Source organism: Perca fluviatilis, chromosome 19, assembly GCF_010015445.1.
Source record: "Perca fluviatilis chromosome 19, GENO_Pfluv_1.0, whole genome shotgun sequence".
NCBI classification, from domain to species: domain Eukaryota; kingdom Metazoa; phylum Chordata; class Actinopteri; order Perciformes; family Percidae; genus Perca; species Perca fluviatilis.
This window is the reverse complement of record NC_053130.1, coordinates 28184011-28208475: the sequence shown is the minus strand read 5'-3', so window position 1 is coordinate 28208475 and position 24465 is coordinate 28184011. Positions and strand designations below refer to the sequence as shown.

General features: G+C 41.3%; 1 protein-coding gene across 4 annotated transcripts in view; it reads left to right on the top strand.

The window, feature by feature from the left end:
* The first annotated feature begins 9826 nt into the window (after nt 1-9826).
* Nucleotides 9827-24465, top strand: part of dntt (deoxynucleotidyltransferase, terminal) — a 148002-nt gene continuing 133363 nt past the window's right edge. For 3 of the 4 annotated variants that reach the window (XM_039784816.1, XM_039784815.1, XM_039784814.1), the window contains exons 1-3: nt 9827-10049; nt 15298-15472; nt 22600-22710. In XM_039784816.1, the coding sequence (XP_039640750.1) occupies nt 9856-10049; nt 15298-15472; nt 22600-22710 (480 nt within the window). In that variant the 5' untranslated portion in view covers nt 9827-9855. Of the gene's footprint in view, nt 10050-13906; nt 14033-15297; nt 15473-22599; nt 22711-24465 lie in introns of those variants that run through there. The other variant, XM_039784817.1, reaches the window with a different exon arrangement.

The window sequence follows — 24465 nt, the reverse complement described above, 5'->3', positions numbered from 1 at the left end:
TGTATTAAGAGAACAGTCACGCCCCAACATTTACATAGGCTACACAATTGACCTGAGATCAGGCAGTCTTCTGAATCTAGGTCACGCAGATCTCTGCTATTCCATTACAAAATTCACTTCTGAAACTTTTTTATGCGATAAATCAACTATGTAAAGCTCAAATATGGGCCGTTTTGCGAAAATGGATGGCTAATTGCTAATTTTGTCCGACTGTGTGTCGGAGTTCAGCGGCCGGTGCTGCCTGGGTTGCTACATCGCCGCCCTGCCTGTCCTCCGTCACAGACCCCGGCCTGCTGTGAGCTCGATTGAGCTCGGTCGGCGGCCCGGTGCTCAATACCCGCACAAACTTACCCTTTTCTGGGTGACTGGACTACCAAACGCCGCTGCCCTGACAGAGCTCCAGGGCCTGCAGCTTGCTGTTCTCCCTCCCCTCTTCCTGCTACCGGCCGGCCGGTGAGTGACTGAGAGCACGTCAGCGTCCTTGTTATGCCCGCAATCTATTACTGCAGCCCGCAGGTTCCAATTAATCTTATAATGGATATGTGTGTTGAGTTATTTAAACAAACAATTGTGGAAATAAACGCCCCTTGTCCGCGAGTCTCATTGATAGAGCCCGCGGTGAGCTGGAGTCCATCAATGAGAGCTAGTTAGCCTCCTCCTAACGAGACCTCTGACATTCACAAAAATGCATTCAATTGAAATCTGAAATTGGACAAGTGTTAGCTAAGCTTTGTAAGACCTTGGGGAACCTGTAATATTCATGCCGTGACGAAATTCAAACTGTAAATTTACTATAGTTATGCCGAAAGTGTAGCTAGCTAGCCGCAATCATTTCCCATTGTATTCAATGGGACACATAGCCAGCTTGCTGCTTCTCCTAATAAGACCCCTCAGTTCATAAAAATACCTTAAATTCAAATCGGACACAACGGTTAGCTTTGTAAGACCTTGTGGTAGCTGTGATATAAGTGCCGTGACGAAATTCAAACTGTAAATATATTATAGTTATGCCAAAAGTGTAGCTAGCTAGCTGCGATATTTCCCCATTGTATTGAATGGGACATATAGCTAGCAGCTGCTCGTCCTAACAAGATGCCTCGCGTTCATAAAAATGCCTTAAAATCAAATCAGACACAACGGTTAGCTTTATAAGACATTGGGGTAGATGTTATATAAGTGGCGTGACAAAATTCAAACTGTAAATATACTATAGTTATGCCGAAAGTGTAGCTAGCCAACTGCAATCGTTTCCCATTGTTTTGAATGGGACATATAGCTAGCTAGCTGCTCGTCCTAACAAGAAGCTTCGCGTTCATAAAAATGTCTTAAAATAAAATTGGACACAACGTTAGCTTTATAAGACATTGGGGTAGATGTTATATAAGTGGCGTGACGAAATTCAAACCGTAAATATATTATAGTTATGCCGGCAGCTGGCCGCGGAGCCCCTTAGTGCAGTATCCACAAAGGGTGACTTTGCCCTGGGTATGGAGCCCAGCAGGCGGCCGCTTTCTCGTCAGACTGTGTGGAGCTCCTAAAGTCCGACACGTCTTACCAAATTTGCAATTAGCCATACATTTTAGTAAAACGGCCCATATTTGAGCTTTATATAGTTGATTTCTCGCATAAAAAAGTCTCAAAAGTGAATTTGGTAACGAAACATTGCAGTGTCTGAAATATGAGATTCTGTCGCGTCTCTAATATGTGTGTATTGGGGATTCGCTCAACCAATCAGCGCGCGTCTCTAATGTGTGTGTATGGCAATTTGCTCAACCAATCAGCGCGCAGCTCATCTAAATATTCATATTTGGAAGAAAAGCTCTCGTTACAAATAGGGCCAAAACACAGGGATGCATAAGGGCCAATAAAATATCAACCAGGCCATTTTCAGCCCAACCAATGTTACATACCCCATTAGGAGACCATAAGGAACAGTGTGAAATACCCTATATAATCATTCTATCACCCCTTTAAACAAGCACAGACACTCCTATAAATAATTCAATGTGGGAGTTTGTGAGTATCCACTGGGGCGGACTATTTGATAATTTGATTGGTTGTCAAAAGGCTAAGTCTGATTTCATACGTATATTCTCCTGTAAGCCAGTGGGAAGACCAAGTGTGTATCTGTGAGGCCAAGGTTCAGTTCTTTGAAGGAGATATTAAGTGATCTCACTTTGATTTACAAATAATTCAATCGCAAGCTCGGCTTAAAGCGCTTTCACCATACTTTGGGCTTATTCCTAGAGGTAATGCATCCTTTTGTTGTACATAGGTTCTCACTCTAAGGTATTTGAGCTGCATTATAACATCGTAAACAATTACTATGTAATCAACTGTAGGCATCTTAACCGTACATCATTACACCTGTTTCAAAGGACACTCTGCAGATAAAGGGCCGACCATACATTATTCATAACTACATTAACTATCCATATTAGACTCATACGTCATACATTAGCCTCTTATCACAAGCCTCTCTTAAGAGCAAAATATCCACACTTTCACAAACATCTGTTGTCATGGATCTTCATTACATTATGACAAATATAAAACAGAGAAGAGACAGAGCAAATAATGGCCTGGAGCAATGAATTATGAATGAAGAGGGGAATATATAATTTAGCGGGATTTTCTTGCATATTTTATGGTAATCATTTCCTTTCATTTGTGAATCACAATTGCCTTAGTGCAAAGTAAACATTAAATGCAGCAAAGAATCCCAATGCAGCGGGCTGCCAGATAAAGTCTTTTAAATGCTTGATGATTTATGAAATTGTGTATAATGGTGGTGTGTTTTTAGTTGGAGGATCAAGCTTTTCACTTGAAGGTCAGCAGTTTTAATTCACAAAAGGGAAACTAGACAACAGCATACAAATAATTTCTAGCATTCTATTGCTTTTATTGTGTTTTGTTTGTTCATTTGCACTTCCTGTTTTATTTTGAAATCATCAGTCACTCTTATCCCAGGTCACTCCCAGGTCACCCGCCTGTTTGATTACCGTCCCCGCCCCTAATGTGTTTCACCTGTTTGTTTTCAGCTTCCCCAGTCCCCATTCATAAATACTCACCAGTCCCACTTCCCAGTGCCAGATTGTAGTTCTACGAAAGTCACGTGTTTTTTCCCAGTGTTTGTTTTTCCAGTGTTTCTCGACCTTTTGCCTTGTTTCTTGTCTACGATTTTTGCCTGCCATTTTTTGTACCTTTGCCTGCATTTGTTCTCGGAACAATAAAGACTGTTACCTGTGACTACCTCTCCTAGTCGTGCATTTGAGTCCGCCGTTGTACTGTGTCAGTCGGTTCATGAACTGTGTACTACCAGTGTGTTTGTAAATCAGTCTTGCTTACATTTCTGCGTTAAAGAAGCTACACACAGTCAGTGGTGTTTTTTTTGCATCTACTGCTGGAAAGAGCACCGCTTAATGTTTAATTTGTGAAAGCAAAATTGAGAAGAAGACTTGGACTCGAACGCTGGAAATGGTGACTCAGCTTGGACTCAGACTCTTCTTTAGTGACCCGGACTCTAATACTGGGGAATTGAGACTCGACTCGGACTCCAACTCAGTTCATGGCGACTCGACTCTGACTCTTCTTTGAGGACTCGGACATGCTGTCAAACAGGTAAAAGTGGCCAAATTGTGGGATGTCACGATAGATGAAACACTATCATGGATATTAACAACAAAGTGTCCAAAATGAGTAGAAACATCTCCATCATTAGAAGAAGTGCTTGTCTGTTGACAGACTCAACAAAAAAGTTAGTAACACAGAATCTAGTCTCGTCCCATCTAGATTATTGCATGTGATCTGGTCTAGTGAGTCAAAACACGAGCTTGTCAAGTTACAGCTCACTCATGGTTATGATACCAGACTGGCGGTAGGTTATGGCTTTACCCTGCCTATGCCAAGAACCAATGAACTTGAAAAATTGTTAATGTATATAGCTGTAACATATTGGAACAGCGCCCTGTCACTGACACACACACACACACACACACACACACACACACACACACACACACACACACACACACACACACAGGAAATATTTCAAGCTGCAAAAAGAAACTAAGAGAAGTTGTTATAAGTAAGGAGATTAGGTCAAAACCTGTTTGATTCTGTTTTTCCTTGTTTTTCCAACATGAAAAACACGCTACTGTGCCTTATTGTTAATATAATGTATGTTGCTTTATAATATTTGTGTATGTTTGTCTTGAGTTGGACCCCAGGAAGAATAGTCTTGACTACGGTGATGACTAATGGGGATCCTTAATAAACAATAAACTCAGACTTGGACTCGAACACTTGGGACTCAAGAATTGACTCGGACTCAGACAGTTGGTGACTCGACTACACACAGAACATCAATAACTTTATTTGATTTTAATCTCCCATCCTTGTGCGAATGCACAAACCCCAGCAGCTTCTCCATTGCTGCAGTGACTTCACTATGTTCTGCGTTTATGTAATGTTGGTAACCATATGTGACCCTGCAGCTCCCATGATGTATGTACAGTATTCACTAATGAAGTGGTTTCTCTTCCTCTTTGGTTTAGTTTAAAAATAACATGAGGGCTACATTAGAAGAACAAACTGTGCTGATGACACGGCCCTTAGTGAGGTGCTGCCATCTCCTGTTAGCTAATAGGTGATGCATGACCATAAATGTGTGTTGTATTGCAGTTTTAATGCATTAACATGCTCAGATGGATGTGTTAAGGTGTTAAAGTTAAGGTGACACACCTGTGTTGTCACCTCAGTAAGGAATCACAGTCATTTAGAAGTCGTTAGGCTCTAATTTTTGAACTGATTTCTGTGATGCTTTCACAGAGCCTGTCTGACAGTGACATCAACAAGTTTACCATTGTCCACCAACCGTAAGTAACGCTCTTGCACCGCTGTCATCACACACCTCAATCACACCTTCCTTTCTTCTAACCTTGTTTTTTTGCTATTACACCTCTTCATTATTATTATTATTATTATTATTATTATTATTACTATTGCTATCATTACTGTATTCAAGCAATAATTTCCAAGTAACTGGAGTGTAAAATCTAGGTCTGGGTATCGCCAATGAACCGATTTGATTCTGATTCACAAGGTCCCGATTCAATATCAATTATGTTAGGGGATTTTCAGTTACAGTACTAATTTGCTTGAATATAAAAGAGATTCTCAGAATAATTATGCTGTAAATTGTACAAGCAAGAAGCAACCCATCAAATATTTTTGATTCTTATAAATTTTATGATCAATAATTATAATCAATATCAGACCACTCAAACAAAGATCGATTTTAATTGGAGAATGCGTGTGTGTGTACGTGTGTTTGTGTGTGTGTGCAGATGTAGATGCAGAGTTTTGTCTGACCGTACCTGTCTGTTGTTGTTTGTGAGATTTGTTCCTGTTTATGCTCCCAGGGCTTCATTACCTTCAACGTCCCATCAGTTTGTACAGAACTTGGCAAAAAGGTTTTCTTTTTTACTGCCCCTTCAACCTGGAATACACTGCAGCAGGAGTGTGAAGTCACAGTCCGAAATGAGCTGGCTAACCACAACCGTTAGCTCGTTAGCATGCTAACCGTTAGCATTAGCATGCTAAAACTAATGCTAACGCTAGCATGCTACGTCGTTCTCAATAGCAAAGCACTGCTACAACACACACAAGTTCACCATAATCTACAAAAGAACTACTTACATGTGTGCCCTCATTTAGAAGTCTCCCAGCTAATCCTGCCTTGTAACTGACCAAAGTTGGAGAAACAGGCTTTCTTTTACTGTCTCTAGAGTTAGCTAGCTGACATGATCTACATCTGAGCTACTGAGCATGTGCGAGTGCAATCAAAGATAGTACAGAAGAAGAAGATGAAAAGAGGTCTCACTCTGTAGCTAAAACAGAAACCAGGTGAAAAGAGGATCTGCAGCAGTGAGAGAGAGCTGTGCAGTACAACAAAAATATGGTGTTATTTGAAAATTAAACCATGCAAACCTATTCTGGTACAACCTTAAAATACAGTTATGAACCTGAAAATGAGCATAATATGGGTGCTTTAAAGGCAGGGTTGTTAAAGTATGTACCATCAGCTTTTTGTCATTGTTGTGGACAATTAAGCTATCCCATGCAACGTCCAGACATGGCTGCTTGTGTTGGGAAAGTCAAAGCTCACTATGTCTTCAGCCTCTCTTATGATAAAGCTCGTTCCAGTTTCTACAACTTCAGACAACAACGTGCAACATTAATGTTGGAAACGCAAAGGGAAGCCCACGTGTCAAGGAACTGAGAGCACTACTACTACTGCAGAACATTTAAATGTCAACGGTTCCCAAAGGTTAGAGCAAAGTAAAAAAAACACACAAAAAACAAACTAAGTATATTCACATAGGCATTTGTAAAATGCACCATAAAAATGTTTAAGTTCTTTGTCAGCAGTTAAAATGTCATCATGGTTTATATTGTTGTAGAAAAAGTTGTCCATCTTTTTGTACATACAATGGCTTCAGAAAGCACCCAAATACTGCACATAAGCTTTGCTATGATAAACAGGTATATACTAATCAGGAAGTGGCCACACAAAGACATTTTAAGGTGGAATTTATTTTAATAACAGTGAGAGAGCAAACATTGTTCAATATTATGTTTAATGTTTAACTGTTTTGAAATGTTCGTGTGACATGGTCAGTTTTTTTGGACTATTGCATGTGCACGTTTTAAGCTTGTTGAGCTTTTTTTGTGTAGTGTTTTCAGTGTGTGGTGCACTAATCGGAGCATCAAGCAGCAAGTGTGCAAGCAAGACAGGGACATTTAAAGCAGGAGGAAACAGACAGAGGGGAAAAGTAGAGACTAAACTGATCCGGGTTGTGCGAGTCACTTGAGTAACTTGAGTCAGTATTTTATGCTACATCCGAGGCAAGCTTTTTCATTTAGAACCTTTTAATTTTATTTGTAAATTTTTATATCCATAAATGTAAATGGTCTGAAAGAAAACCGAATATTCATTTAAAAATGACATGAAATTATATTTTGAAACTTTAAAAGGACGGACAAATAAGAAAGCCATCCGGACTCTGAACATTTACAATGGCTTACAACCTCTTTAATGTAAATTCCATGCGCCCCTTTTACATGTATGTATGTATGCATTTAATGTTTTCAATGTGTATGTGTATCTGTACTTGAATAATAAAGTTTTTTTGAAGACAAAAAAAAAAAAGAGTTGTCGCCGAGGCGAGCTTGCAATGTTTCGGACTGTCTGCTCGACCTAATTGCATTTTAATATACTACATTTATACACCAAACCTACAGTAGGCCTAGGCTACGTGCAGAATATTGTATTTATTATTTCAGAAGTGAAAGAATAGCTTTTGTTGTTGATTTGCTTTACCCTGAGCTCGAGCAGAGGCTTCACTCGCTCTTCTCAATCAGATCCACTCATTACAACGTAGCCGGCTGATTCGTGGGATTGACTGGCTCCCGCGAGAACTCACGAGTCATCGACAACTCACGAGTCATGGAGGATTCGTGAGTTGTCGACAACTCATGAGTTGTCTGCGAGTCAAGGCGAGCTTGCAATGTTTCGGACTGTCTGCTTGACCTAATTGGTATTTAATATAATACATTTATACACCATACCTACAGTAGGCCTAGCTAGGCTACGTGCCGAACATTGTATGTTATTTCAGAAGTGAAAGAATGGCTTTTGTTGTTGATTTGCTTTACCCTGAGCTCGAGCAGAGGCTTCACTCGCTCTTCTCAATCAGATCCACTCATAGCCGGCTGATTCGCGCGATTGACTGACTCACACGAGAACTCATGAATCATCGACAACTCACGAGTCATCGACAACTCACGAGTCATCGAAGACTCGTGAGTTCTCGAGTGAATCCCATGGTCTGCGAGCTTCTGGTTCTGAGGCTGCTGGTCGGGAAGTTCCTTTAACCTGTCTCGGACTGTCTCTCTGCTCTCTCAGTCGCTTGCGTTGACTTGCGGAGTTGCTGTTGCCTACGAAATTGTAAGTTATACAGCTTTTGGCAGCTAAGATGGCTAGGACTAGTAGTAGCTAATGTTGCAAGAGGTTTGTGTGTGGCGCTGTTATCATTTTAGATTGAATTGTAGTAGGACTCAACTGAACCGGGTCAATGATACTAGAGACTCGCGATTCGTGAGTCAATTTAAAGACTCGGGTTAAAGATCCGAGTGAGTCACGACTCAAACAGGTTTATTTCATATTGCATTTAGATTTTCTTTATTTTAAATAACATTTAAACATTGTCTACTGTACACCAGGTTAAGTCTTAGAAAATTAAATGTGAAATACAGTATTTTTCATTAAAATAAAAAAATGAGCATTTATTTAGTTAGCAGTTATTTAGTTTATTTGTGCCTCAGCAAACCCGTTATACTACTGTACTCATCTTCGACCTGTTTATATGCACAAAATACAGTGATGCGTTATCAACTGGTATTGCTAACAGTGGCTAACCTGGCTAGTGCAAACCCCGCTGTTATTCCGACTTGTTGTACTTGAACACAGTCAACTCGGGTATGACGTCATTCCCACCACCTGCTTCCCACTTCAGAGTTAAACTCTGCATAAGTTCTAAACCAAATTGACTAAATATGGTGACATGCATCCACAGAGCTACTGAAGAAAGTTGACAAATTGGTTTCATTGCTCTTTGCAGTGATTGCTGCTGGCAGTGTGAGAGCCATTTGTCTTAGTGATGGTAGAATTTCATCTGTCTCAGTTTGAATAGGGACCAGCACCTTCAAACACAGCTGAGCTGACTGGAGGGGGGTAAATATTCAAACAATTAGTCATGTCTGCCCTGTGACACCCGGTAACACCTCACAACCCTACTCTAATGAGACTAGTGTAATAAATTCTGTCTAGCTGACAGAGGCAAGGTGAGCTTATTAAAATGAAGAAATGAACAGGTTTTGCAATTAGAGTGGAATCAAGGCCTGTAATGATTTTTTTCCCCCCTTCGCCTAAATCAACAAACCAATTCTATTTGTTCTACTGTAGATAATTGCAGCGAAGTGACATTTAAACCTTTTCTTTTTCCCATTGTTGACCGCTGTAGCAGAGAAATAACACAAGGCACAGGCTCATGTTGTAATTACCTCTTTGGAAAGCAAAAGAATAGACGAGTTAAAAAGAATAAATCCACTTTCAGTTTGTGCTCCTGACCACTGCACATGCAGTTCTTTTCTCCAGGATAGATGTAATCAATGGCCCTGCATGTTCTATACCTGTGTGCGTGTATGAGTCTGTGGGATCTCAGGGGAAATGCCCACAAAGCCTCTCATTTTAGGCAGTAAGCTAATTAAAGCGATGGAGCAGATGGTGCAGACTTGGTCCGAACATAATGAGCCGGTGAGTGGCGAGACGAACCGGACATGGCAGGACAGCTGTGAGGTGACCAGAATCCAGGCATCTCCCAGGAGTGGAGCGTCACTCCAGCCAAGAGAGCAGAGTTCCAACTGCATGGAAACTTTTCAGGGCAGTTATTTTTTTTAATTTTTTTTTTTTAAGAAGCAACTGCATCAGGCTTTGTTTACTTCCTCCAAGTGAATACTTGCCCACGGGGTGTTTTTTTTATCTTCCTTTCTCCCATCCTCAATCATTTCCATCTTGGCAGGTGGTTTTTTGGTAAACACCAATTCCTCAACACCTGTTGCCAACGTCCTGTCTGCCAACTCTAACCAACTGACACACTCTGGCAAGAGAGCTACAACTGTCATTACCAAAAGTGGGTGTTTTTTCCTGGATGAGAGGTGAGTGGCACACAACAACAACAGCAGAAATTCCTAGAGGTGCAGATATACTTCAGATATCTCACCTCGGGAGAGATGTTCCACGCTCCTATTGTGCCTCGTGTGAGGAAAAGGTCGAGGCCAGCGGAAGCTGATGTTCCCAGGCGTGAAGAGGTGAAGTTTGAGGATGTCAGGCTGTACCTGGTGGAGAGGAAAATGGGCCGCAGCAGGAGAAGCTTTCTGACCCAGCTGGCTAGGTCAAAGGGCTTTATTGTGGAAGACGTCCTCAGGTTGGTTGTTGTTCGCTGACTGAGCACGGCTCTGTGCCTAAAAGCTTTTCTGAATGCGAAGCTCAAGAGAGCACGCTAATGTAGAGCTAAGAGGGACACAGGAGTGTTTTCTGTGGTTGTGTTATGTGCTCAGGGTAGCAGCCAGAACAGGTAGACCTTGTGGTCGGCTTTCAAGGCCTTTATTGTAACTCTAATAAAATGGAAGGTTACAATGCTAATTAAAGGCCTGTTTGAGCACGGTTGTACTGTCTTAGAGCTGGGTCAATAAATGCAAAATAAAGATGATTTTTAATGCTTAAATAAACATCCATTTATAGTCTGTACAGGCAGTTACAATGATGTTAATAATGTAATCTTTAAATGAATGTTGAAATTGAACCTACAGTCCAGATGTTTACAGTAGAGCTGCAGAGATTCGTCGACTAATCCATGAGTCGATCGAGAGGAAAATAATCGCTATTAACTATTTTGACAATTTGACAATTCATTTTTATGCAAAAATAAAAGGCTGTTTCTAGCCTCTCATATCATAAATGAACTGAATATCTTTAGGGTTTTGGACTAACATTTGACATTACTTTGGACTTTGAGAAACTGTGATAGAACTTTATTAACATTTTCTGACATTTGATCTACCAAACGAGAAAATAATCGGCAAATTAATCGCTAATGAAAATAAGTTGCAGCCCTACTTTTAAGTTAAGACAGATCCGGCCGTTCCTCTGAAAACATGTCAGGACATTATTGATACAAGAGCAGTTCTCCAGTGAGAGATTCAGTGCCACAATGTGCAATTTTCTTGAAAACATGTCTTTTTTTTTTTTTTTTTTAAAGACGTTCCGGTCCAATTAGCTAGTTCCAAAGCCACTATTGTCTAATGAATACATAATTAGGAAGGGTAAGGGCATCCATCCTGTCTCTGCTACACCTTAGTGGATTTCCCCCCTGAGCCATAACTCTCAGCTCCTACATAAATACATTAAGCCAGCTACATGTTTAAAACTAAAAACATTTGAAGAAAAGTAACTGATCGAACAAACTCTTTTTTTTAATGAGTTTGGCAAAAGTTTTTAGTAAAGTCACACTTAAGGAGAGGTGTTTTGTGAGCTTGTTCCTCCCGATGATGAATCATGTATTGTGAGGTAATTATGGAAGCAGCATGCCTTCGTTTTTTTCTGTCTCTGATTGAACGTATCTTTTAAATCCCAAACTGTGAACACAGCAGAAGTCCTCTGCTTGACAGCCGCACGATTCGGAGTCAGGTTCCTTTGAGGCTGGTGATACGGTTGATGCCGACTCCCTTTTCTTAACAATCTGCTTTGTTTTTGGGGCTGGGAAGCCCAAGCCTCAGACTTTGAGCTTATCTGGTGAGCGTGTGTGTGTGTGTGCGTGCCTGCGTGTGTGAGAATTTCTCCTGCTTCTGTCATTGCAAGGATCAATTGGACTTTTTAAGATTCACAGTGAGGGTGGTTTTTCCAAATTGATGTCCCCTTAAGGTAAAAAACAGGTTGAGGTTGGCATGTGATTTAGGTTAATATAGGGTCCTCTCGGGTATAGTATAACCAAGACGTGTGTGTGTGAGAGTGTTTAAGTGCGAGTCTAAGTGTGCCTGCCAGCCGTGCGCCAGCTTGGCCATGGCAGCATTCCCAGAAACACAGCTTGAGCGCTCCTACGGTTACACTTGGCTTCATTTGTTTGAAACCAACGACAGGAAGTAGAGCGTGCCTGCCTCAAACTGACGTTAACTCTGCAAGCCAACAAAACTGATATCAGCTGCAGTTTGATAGCAACACTTCCCTTTTCTAGTCTTAACACGAGTTATAGGCACACTGCCTTGAGCATATGGTCAGAAGCACATTCCTCTGTGCATAAAGGAATGTTCCTTCTCTCTCTCTCTTTTTCACATGCATGCACGCACACACCAGTCTACCATTGGCCTAATTTCAAGTCTGATGCACATGAACATGGATTCAAATATCGACATGTTTGTCCTGGCTGATGGATGAGCTGCAAATGAATGCTCTTTCAAATCTGACTGAGGTAAAGTTAGTTTAAAGTTGGATGTTTGACAGAGGTTCACTCCGGACCCAGCAGCATCTTCTTAACCCAGATTCCTCCCGTGTTGGCTACAGTACGTCTTGTCCCCTTTTGTTACTGTTGTCAAGCTTTCTGTTCCCACATAGCACATATGCAGTTTACAATGGTAACAGGGGCGGATTTACCACTCAATTTTAAAACAATGGGTCATTGATTTTTAGACAGTTAGAGGAAAAAGCAGGTTTCTCATTTAAAGGCAGCCACCGTTGATTTGGCGGCCTAAATAAAGCTGTCACAAGCAGATTTGTATCAGCTGTAGCTAGCGACAGGAAAGTTCTTTTTGTTGAAACAAGCAGTGAAGGAAATCTTTGCGTCAATTCAAGGTATTTTGGGAATCCTAATCCATAAATACGGTATCATAAAGGCTTTTGGCATATTTTTTTGCATTATGAGTATTCTCGCATTAAGCTAAGCTCCGGTCGCAAAGATGGTGGATCTGCGAAATGGTCTCCTGAAGGAACTTGTTTTGGCAGAACATTTGCATCCCGCAAAAGAAAACGCCACATACAATATTAAATGAAGTGAACTGTTCACACAATACAGTAACATGGGCTATTTAAATTAGCTGGATACATGGTTAAACGCCATTTGCTCTCACCAGTGTATAACCGTATGTATTTTTTCCATAGCAATTCCCACCAAACGGTCCTAAAACGTCCCAGTTAGAGAGTAAATGCTGTAAACATATTCTTTATAAATCTTTACAATCATTCCCTGAAAGTTTCAAAGTTTTTAGTTTTTTTCCCCGAAACAAACAGAGTTTTGAAAGGCAACGGACATCCGGCGATTATTGTCATTATGAGAAATACTGTATATTCACTTAAAGGTCCCCAAACAGTATCAGCTGTAGCTAGCTGTCCTAAGCTGATCGTTCTGAAACCAGAACTAAAAATATCGGCATCTCACAGTTGACGACACATGTATAGAAAATAAAGAATCTAGTCTTAGTATGACAAGGAATAATGTAAGATCAGACTTTTTCATTCTAACATAACCTTGTTTGATTAGCTAAGACGTATACATATAAATATGAATGCAACATACTGGATGTTCTAGTCCTGAACAGGGCTTTTTGTTGTAAACGTAACCAGTAAAACCACAAAATAATTTACTCTTAAATGTCATTGGACTTTCCTTCCAGCATTAGGTTAATACTGTAGCTAGTGATCTCGTTAGCTGGACATGCTAACGGTTGCTTACAAGCGAAAAAACACATCTTTTAGTCCACAGCTTACATGTTTGCTCTTGAACTTTTGGTTTTAAGGGTTAAGAAATGTATGGCTCTATCCAGCTCTATCTATGCACACAGCTTCAACACGTGGAGAAATCAGAATATTGACAAGTTGAGCTGTGATTGGACAATCACTGTTTGGGGCAAGGGGTTTATAGCGATTGGTCCCTTGCTCATGTTGTTTATCTGTGAAACTGGTTGACTAGGCACGGAAGCAGCTCTTCTTGCCTGAATTTAATAATAATTTAAGGCAATTTAATTTAGATATTTGTTTATCATGAATTATTTACTACGTACAAGGGTCACGTGTATCTCAGTGAAGAGGTCCAATGGAAGCAGCTGTAAAAGGCAAACAGATGAAGCCTCGTCATGGTGTACAAATCTGTTATGGACATACTGTGTCTTTGATCCGCCTGTTGGTTTTCACTGGAAGGAATAGGAGGGTAGCTGCTGACATGAGACGACTGAAGAGTGTTCTCCCTATCAAAGCCCATTGACTTTAGCCTGTCCTTGTGTCTGAGCTCAGAGTCCCACTGATTCTGGGAAGTACAATCTGGTGCTGGGCTTGCATCCCCGCTCATCAATCTGCCGTTGTAAATTCTGCATGGCTACGCACAAGATAAGGATCCAAATTCAGTGGCCGGATTATAATGAGGTAAACATGGCACGAGGAGAGCGCTTCTTTTTTTTTTTTTCATGATCTTAATCTTGTTCCAACATAACAGCTTGTGATTGGAGAGGGAAATCAGCCCCAAGAGCCAAATCTCTATTACTGGGGTTAGACAACTGTTCACGGCAAGTGAATTTAAGCTTTTGGAGATAATCGCTGTGTCTCTTTGATACCTCAAATGTGCTTGCTTGAGAGGCTCTTTGTGCTGGGAAAGACATTTTTAAACATGGACCACCGGTGGCCAGACTGGTATGCCGAGCAGATAGAGGATTAGTTTCGCCAGTGATTTGGCCAATTAAGCCCCAGCCTGAGCACTGCTGGGTTATCCTTTAAAGAGTATTTTCACTGATTTACCCACGCCAGGAGAGAGGAAGAGGAGGAGTGTGCTGATGGTAATTATGCATGGCTGGGCGCCCTGATTGGGTATGGTAGTTAGACTCCGTGGCAGGAAGCAGAAGGGAGGAGGCCGTGATAAAAAGTCTGCTGAGAAAGTCTCGGCGGAGCTAGGGAAGGCGCCGGTTGAATGAGTTCAGCTATCAAACAGTGGAGGGAGGCACTGAGGGCCTGTGGTGATTGTTGTTCACCCAGTGTTTATCCCCAAACAGCTCTTGTAAGACCACGATGCTGAGATATGAGCTGCATTTCAAAAGCATGGCTTAAACCTCCAGACTCTGTGCTGAGACGAAGACAGGAAAGTTCTTTTTGTTGAAACAAGCAGTGGAGGAAATCTTTGCGTCAATTCAAGGTATCTTGGGAATCCTAATCCATAAATACGGTATCATAAAGGCTTTTGGCATATTTTTTTGCATTATGAGTATTCTCGCATTAAGCTAAGCTCCGGTCGCAAAGATGGTGGATCTGCGAAATGGTCTCCTGAAGGAACTTGTTTTGGCGGAACATTTGCATCCCGCAAAAGAAAACGCCACATACAATATTAAATGAAGTGAACTGTTCACACAATACAGTAACATGGGCTATTTAAATTAGCTGGATACATGGTTAAACGCCATTTGCTCTTACCAGTGTATAACCGTATGTATTTTTTCCAAACTTGTATTTTTTGTTATCTACCTTATTCTTAGCCCCCATGATGGCTTGCGTAAATTATGATCTGGACTGGTACCGGTACTAATCCTCTTTCATAGAGCCAGTGGGAAATAAAAATGTGAAAACACCACATGGAATGTAATAAAACCACAAAGTGAACAATAAACCTTCTGACAGCTTTTTTTTTTCTTCTCCCTCTACAGTGATGAGGTCACTCATGTGGTGTCAGAGGACAGCCACGCTTCATCCCTGTGGAAGTGGCTAAAGGAGTGCGCCCCGAAGAATCTAAAAACCGTGAATGTGTTGGACATCAGCTGGTTCACTGACAGCATGAGAGAGGGGAGACCTGTTGCTGTGGAGACCAGACACCTCATTCAGGTGTGTGTGTGTGTGTGTGTGTCTGTGTGTCTGTGTGTCTGTCTGTGTCTCACAAACCAGACAGAAATATCTAGATAGATGTAGGTTAAGCACTAGATGGCACTATGAACCAAACAGGCAGCTTTTCATTGAGTATGTGGTAGCCACAAAATAAATCAAATAGGCATGCAGTATTTGAGGAGACACAATAATTGAATACTCTTTCGTGCAGAAAGATGTTGCGGAGGTATTTCCTCTACATCTAGGTATGTATTTGGATTTTTCATCCCCCAGCAAATCTATGATGTCAACCCTGACAAGGAGCTCTTAAAAAGAGGACACATCTAACTTGCCTCTGTTCATATTACCACACTTCACCTCGCTGGTAGCGAACAGAAACATCCCCCTATATTGCGTGGGAGAGTCAAATAAACCCATCAGCCGGATGTCAGGGCTCAGAGTGGTCCACTAACTGAAACGCACACAGAGACACACACATTTTTCCCCTTGTGGGTGGCACTATAAGGACTTGGCAGCATATGGATCCAAAATAAAGAAATATGTTGTCTCCAGCTTCTCCCACAGCGGAAAGGAAAAAAAATAAACACTCCCGAAGTCACTGCCTGTGTCAGCATCAACTATCACGATGACATTGGCTGAGTTTGTGCCGTAATGGGAAATAACCACCCCCCCAGAAAAAAAAGCCTTTGTCTTGTTCTAGCATTGTTTCCACATGGCCATGTGAGCGCGGCTGCACCATTAAGTGACAGGGCTAATGATGCCATGCTGACATTTATTGACCCATCTCGCCAGGTAACCACAAGCCCATTTCTCTTCTTGTTTCGTGATGCAATTTCTCTCTGAAGCCAACGAGGCATTTATGTGCGCAGCTTTTCCACTAGATAGTTTTTATGAGTCATAAATCCATTTAAGGAGCTACCATGTAGAGATAAAATATTCCCCAAACGGGCCACTTCTTGGGCGCATTTGCCTGCGGCTCTTCTTGATAGTCTGGAATTGCAATGTGTTTTACTATCATAAATATTCTACACCAAGTCAGGGAGAAATTTTAAGTATTAAACCCATTGAAACTTAATATTTTCCATCACTTCCTGGCTGGCAGAGAGGCTGTTTAGCCTATTTAAGTGGAGAGGTGGTAAGATGTAAGAATACGCTGCTTGAAAGGAACAAAAATGGAAATGATTATCAGGGAATTTAGAGTTTGCATCTGGCTTGTGAACACGTGTCAGCCTTCACTCTTCTGTTAGGAGACAGGTAGGTTGATCTGAGGAGGATGTTTGTGGGTAGGTGTGTAGGTGTGCCTCATTTATGAGATGGAACCATGGATTGTAAAAAAAAAAGAGAGAAAAAAAAGCTAGAGGACACATCTCTACTTCCTCCCACGTACAAAAGTAAAGCTAAAATATCCCTGATACGGGTGCTGCCAACTTGTCATTTTGGAGCCAGAGTCTGCGCCGTAGTAGTCTGGATCGACACCGTTCTTCTTTGGGTAACAAGGAAACAACAAACTTCGAGCTAGCAAGCTACAGGCTGAACATGTCAATTTTTGAAAAAGATTTGGATCGTGCAACAAGGCAGGCCTGCTTGGTTCTTTCGGGAAATTATTGTAAAGATAAAATATAATTCGTCTACAGCATTTACTCTCTAAATTTTGGGATTGATTGGCTGGGATTTGCTATGGACAAAAGACACACAGCGTGAAATGACATTCAACCATGTATCCAGCTAATTTAAATAGCTCACGTTACTATTGTGTGAACAGTTAACTTCAGTTAATATTCTATGTGCCGTTTTCTTTTGCGTCGTGCAAATGTTTCGACAAAAAAAGTTCCTTCCCGAGACCATTTTGCAGAGCCACCGTCGCTGCGTACGGAGCTTTGCGCCGCCAAAGACGATTGTGATTGGTTTAAAGAAATGCAAACAACCCAGAGCGTTTTTTTTGTCCTGTTCCAGAACGTATCTGTGGTGCAGTGTTGTGCCTGAATGCATTCATTGAACGATAGTTCATGAACTTGTTCATATTTTGGGTGAACGTGAACTGAGCGTACTGTATTACTGCCTGATGAACGTTACTGTGAACTCGTTCATTCTGGTGTCTGTGAACAGCACGCTCTCTCAGTTTAACTTTGTTCAATAGGGTGCCAGATTTCTATAGAGTCTTCCAGGTGAAAACCTGGCTAAAACACACCGTAAACAGGCCTTAATATGTAGCGGAAAAAACACCCAATCTGGCAACACCAGCCACCAGTGTCGCACCGCTGCATGAGTCATCAAAACAAAAAGCAGCATGGAGGAGGCTTCATATGATCATTCAAACAAGTTTTATGACAAGGTCAGTGAGGAAAAATCTTACATTTCTGTGAAAACTGCCCATCCACAGCAAACCTGAAACGGCACATTGAACTGATTGGATATGAAGATGAAATCTGACGCATAGTTTCAGTGTTATTACTGATAAAATAATTGCTGTCTGTGGTTCTATATGGGCTGTGGCAATAATTTTGAAAAATAATAGCTCGCAGCAACATATGGAAAAAAAGAACTTATGAACTAGTTCATTTTTAGAACTGTGAACTTAGTTCAAAATTTTGAAGTATGAACTATGAACTGAACTAGTTCATTTTAAAATTTGTGAACTGAACTTTGAACTAGTTCATGTAGAAAGTCAACTTTCCCAACACTGCTGTGGTGTAGCCAGACCTTACTCCACAGTGCTGTGGAGATAGTTCTGGCAATGAGTGATAGTAACTAATAAAGTAAACTAATAATGCCCGAAATGATACCAAACGTCTACAGTAGTACAAATAGGTTATGCACTCATAAAATGATGGATTGGAAAGTTTGTAAGTACACCAGAAGGTTATGTAAATAACACTTGCCTGCTGGCTTCAGCTCTCTGCTGTTGTTGTTGCTGCAGTAAGCCGAAAAGAGATGCAACAAAAATATTTTTTAATTTAACTTTCTTTTTTTTAAGTAAGTGCTGTAGTATAACTAGCAGGAGACAATTAATAATTGAGGTAAGTTTGGAGACATTACCTTATTTAATCATTAAATTAATAAATATTTTTGTTGCATCTCTTTTCGGTGTAATTTTTAGACGGCCCTAAGCACTCGTCTAACTGCAGGCAGCAGCAGCAACAACAGAGAGCAGAAGAGAGCAGGCAAGTGTTCATAAACTTCTGGTGTACTTACAAACTTTCCAATCCATCGTTTTATGAGTACATAACCTATTTGTACTAGTGTAGAAGTTTGGTATCATTTGGGGCATTATTAGTGGGGTCATTTACGAGATACAAACGTGGGTCCGTTAGCCCCTGCGCTAAGCTATTCAGCTGATAACGCTACTCTACGCTAACGCTCCCAATGTTAGACCCAGGTGAAAAAAGCTTCTGGGGGGGTGTTTGGCTCGAGGTCATGGTGCAAAGGACCCTAGGGTGAAATTACTCCGAACCATCACTTTAAATAACTAATAAAAAACAAAATGATCAGAAGAACAAACACTTGAACAAACCTCAGCATGCCAAGAACTCCCTAAAATAACAGAAACCATCTTTGGAAAGAATTTATTTGAGGTGCCAGGTCCCATCCGCTCACATAAAAGGGGGCGGGATTTATTGCCTGTATTGCAGTCAGTTACCCCTATTTTCCACTGGGCGCGTCTGCGCTGCGTTCCGGATATTGATATTCCAACAGCTGTGCCACGGCAAGTCCCAGAAGCGTGCATGAAGCAGCTCTCTGCTCCGTGGCGGGTCTATTTTCACGCGAGCTGTGGGGCGTTCAGACAGCCGGGCAGGAAGTGAAACAGCTAGAGCATCTCGTCAATTTACGAAAACAACCTCCCCAATATTGTATACGTCTCCTCTACAACACCACGGATGATGAGAGATTCATCTTGGAGGTTGAAAACATAATACGACATCACAGATCTGTTTTTTATGGACAACACCAGAAAAGAGAAGACATGGAGTTTAACTTTCGGAGTGCTTGGAGTGGAAGGTAGATACAAGCTTAATAAACACGTGATTGTTCTGGAAAGTACAAAGTAGAGACAATAAAATCTGCGAGTCGGGCAGCGAGTCGGGCAGCAAGACGCTCCGCTTCTGAGACGCGGAGGACGGCACAAAACCAAAACGCAGCCGGAACGCAGCACAGACGCGCCCAGTGGAGAATGGGGGTTACCAGGGGGCGATCAAGATGTTTTGGCTTCACGTGTACAGCCAATGCATCAGCCTCTGGGGGGAGAACCTCTGTGACCTTTGCCCTGTTCAGCGGCCCATTAGGATTTCATTAACCCACCTGAGAACCCACCCACTTCACAGCCTTAAAGTGCTCATATTATATTTTCCCTTTCCTTCTTTTGTGTTATATATCTTTTTTGTGCACGTTATAGGTTTACAAAGTGAAAAAGCCCAAAGTCCACCCCAAAGGGACTTACCATCTCCAACAGAAAACACTGTTCACCAACTGCTCCAAACAGCTCTATTGTAGTCCAGCCTTTAATTCCGTGACGAACAGACGTGTATAAAGTACTAGAGACCCATACTTGAGTAAAAGTACAAGTGTTCTATCAAAAAAGTGACTTGAGTAGAAGTTGAAGTGCTCTTTAAGCACCACACTTAGAAGTACTGAACTATTCAAAAATGTTTGTACTTAAGTATTGCAAGTAGTTTATTTTAAAATGTACTACTCAAGTATATATATTAAATATATTATATTAAAAATAACAAATATTAACAGATAGTGAAATAAAATGTACAGTAATCACACTGTGCAAGTAAAATGAACATCCTCTCCAGCACAGTAACAATTAAAGCCCCCCAAAACATATCATACAGCTAGTAACATGTGTGAAGTACAGGAAAGTTAGCAAGCTAGCAAAATACAGATAAACTAGATCAGCTTCACATCACAGGGCCAAACATCCAGATAAACTAGATCAGCTTCACATCACAGGGTCAAACATCCAGATAAACTAGATCAGCTTCACTCACAGGGTCAAACATCCAGATAAACTAGATCAGCTTTACATCACAGGGTCAAACATCCAGATAAATTAGATCAGCTTCACTCACAGGGTCAAAAATCCAGATAAACTAGATCAGCTTTACATCACAGGGTCAAACATCCAGATAAATTAGATCAGCTTCACATCACAGGGTCAAATGGTTAACATTCAGTTCTCATTGTAGACTGAAACAACTCAGGAATAGATTACTCTGCTGCAACAATAGCTAAATAGAAAGAGTACAAACTTACATCGTCTCTGATTTCTGAACGAGCAACCGTAATGAAAAGAAACACGACACGATCTCTGGGATTTCTTACGTAAATTACGTAATTAGCGTACGTAACTAACGTACACTGTAACCTACACAGTCTCCGTAGCGTGAGGAATTCACAACAGTAACGAGTAACGATGCAGCACATAAAATATTTATGGGAGTAAAAGTATTTCATTCATCTAAAATATGTACTCAAGTAAAAGTGGAAGTAGGAGAGAAAAATACTCCAGTAAAGTACAGATACAGCCTTTTAGTACTTAAGTAGACTAGTGAAGTAGTTCTACTTTGTTACTATACAGCTCTGGTGACGAACATGCGTCACTTTGTAACACACGTTATAATGCTTGCCTAGCTGCTAGCGTGGCACGCCCTCATACTCTGCAACTGACTAGCTAGCAGTCCTTACCTAGCTACTGCGCATGTGCGACTCCCAACAAAGATGGAACAGAAGTGTGATGCCTCACTCAGTAGCTAAAACAGAGAGCTCAACACACAGGGTGAAAAGAGGAGCTGCAGCAATGTGCAGTACAACAAATATATGGTGTTTTTTGAAAATTAAACCATGTAAACCTATTCTGATATAACCTCTAAATACAATTATGAACCTGAAAATGAGCATAATATGAGCACGTTAACACGGAGGCAGGAACTCGTCTGTGTCTCAGTACGGTATGGAAGAGGACGCAGGAGTGGGTCGAGGTCTTCCAACGCTTACTGCACCTTTTCATCTCAGCAGATGGTATGTGGAGCAATGAAGCTGCGGTGTGTAGACGGCACACATTAGTTTAGTTACATCTAAGCCATACAGCAGCGTTGGAGAGGACGCTGGAGAGAAGGCCAGGCGGGGATACGTGGCCTCTGAGATCAGTCAGAGAGCTTTAACTTCCACAGAGTTATAGGCCTGTATAATAACCCAGCCCAGATGGGGAAAACCAACCTCTGCATGCTGATGCACAGACGTTTGTCTCCATGGACTTACAATCCCATATTGGATTAAACAAACTGCAGCTGAGGTGGAAGAAAAGTGATGGAGAACCCCCTGTTGTATTAAGAAGAACAGTTAGGGAAGACAGTTTTACTTTTGATTGGCAGAAAAATTGTGCCGTGAAATATATTCAAAGTTATTCTATTTTTTATTTATTTTTTGAGAACAGGAAAGGCTCCTGGCAGAGAATATATGATGAACATTTTTTGAATCCCTTACTGATTGATTCAGCCCAGCATTGTGAGAGGTACTAGCTCGTTTCATTATCTTTTCGAGACACCCATGTTCCTTCTGCCGAATCGGCCCCTGTCAACACTGTGTGGTGACAATCTCTCGATCTTCCTCTTTCTCCTCTTCCTCCGCTCTCTGTATCATTCTCCCACCCAATACATGGGTAATTTTATGGACACAATGTTCCCTTTTGTGTTGTCTAATTGTCTGCGAGAATATTAATATTACATTGGTAATCCGTTTGACACATATATTACAAATGGGGAACCATTTCTTCATAGAATGAAAAGGCAATTTACAGGAGGCAAATTGGATGATGGCAAGCAGATTTGTAATGCCACGGGTTAGGTAGCATAATGGATTTGGATGCCACCAGACTGTGAGATGAGTGTCATTAGCCTGTTGCCCTGGAGACACACGGTCATAAAAATAACTTCTCCAAGGCAAATGGCTACATTTTTATGTAATTCAATTTGAACTCTTGGTTGGCTCTGTGCATGTCAGGAATAGCCTGACACACATTTGCACACTTAGCCTGTCAACAATTTGCAAGAGCTCAGGTATTATGACAATGAATTACATTATGCATATGTGTATATTCATAAGTCTCTGGTTATTTTTGAACACAGGACAATTTTCCCACATTGCCAGAAGGTTCTACATCCACTCCCGTGACCACCGTTTCTCAATACGCCTGCCAGAGAAGGACAACAACAGAAAACCATAACAAGATATTCACAGTAAGAAACTGTTATCTAACTTCACTCTGGACACAATTTACTTTTACATGTTCACCCACCACAGGCTGTCGCTCTGACTTTTCAATGTAAGAAAAACAAAAAAAAAAAGCCTCCTAATCTGTTCTGCTCTAATTGGATGGCTGACTTGCTTCACTCACCAGCGCTCTGACACAACTCTCCCCAAAATACATTAACCTGCAAATGAGCAGCATCTGCAGCTGCGGCGCGTTGGAGGTGCAACAGCTGACATGCCTACGATCCCTGGCACAGGGGCTGGCACGGACACGCCCGAAGGCGCAGCGTGCTACGCCATGATGTGCGACGAACGTGACACTCCTCACAAGCAATGATGGATCTGTCCCTCTGCCATCTGGTGGGGCAGTCTGGGAGGGAGCGGTGGGCGGGGTGGGCCTCAGAACCTCTGGTTCCCGCACAGAATGGGGAAGTGGTTGATCGGCTGATTGGCTTAGGTGTTGATGAGTGTGAAAGAGAAGAGAAAGGATGTTGCATTTAGATAATGAGAAAATGTAGCTGCAGATGTGGAGTGAAAAACCAGTCAGGAAATTGGAACAAGGCAGTGTCTGCATGTCGTCAATATATCAACCAAACAAACAATAAACCAGATGTGCAAATACGATTTGTAAGTAGTGCCGAAAAGATTAATTGATTGACATAAATTAAACAACATTTTTGCTAATCGATCAATCATTAAAGGCATTCATCAAGCAACAATCCCAAACTGTTTCCACCTTTTCCACCCACTAAATTTGAGCTATTGATGCCTTCACTGTAAATGGAATATATTTGGCTTTTGAATTGTTAGTTGAAAAGAAACAAGCAATTTGACTGTACAATTAATCTAGAAAAGAATTAATCATAAAACAATTGTCAGATTAATTCATTATTAAAACAGTAATTAGTTGTAAGTCTAACTCTTTGCTTACTCTTTGCATTTCATCCATTTCCACTTAGATTGTTGCGATCCTTCTCTGTTGGCACTGTCTTGATGCCATATATGGCACAGGATATGAAATTGCATGTCTGAGATGTGCAATATCCCCTTGAAGTGGCAGCCAAACCTATGTGTGCGTTTGTGTTGAAGCCTGGAGACCCGCTGATGAGTTTCTAGACCTATTAAGCACAGCTTACCGAGGGCCTGTGAGGCATCTGTTATGACATAATGACTTTTTATCTCGCGGTGACGGTAAATGTACATAATAGAAGCACGCACGTGTACCGCAATTCACCCACACATGCTCGCCTGCATGTGTTGTCCACGTGCACACCCACACACATCTCACCTGGGGAGGGCTTCTGTTCCATTTCTTATCCCCTGTTTCTTTCCACAGCATTAACTCCATAAGTAGCAATCCCACTCTATTTCCCTATCCCCATGATTAACTCATTATCCCCACATAAAGCCACATCAAAGGAGACGTTCTGATTAGAAAGAAAGGTTGTTCTTGATGTGGTCTTGGCAAAGCCACAGGTGAACACTCCCATGCCACAATACAATTACTTGAAATATTTCATTCAGAAAAAAAAAAAACCGTTGCCTTGCCTGAATGCCCTTTGACTGTAAACCAACCATCTCTGTTTAGATATAAGCAGCAGCAAGCCAATAGACACAGGATATGATCTACTGTATTGCAGTGCTAATGAGGAGCAAGCTATTGATCCACCGTTGCAAAGCTATCCTTGATCTGTCCTGCTGTCTGTCACAGTAATGATGTAATCCCTGTGAATATATGAAAC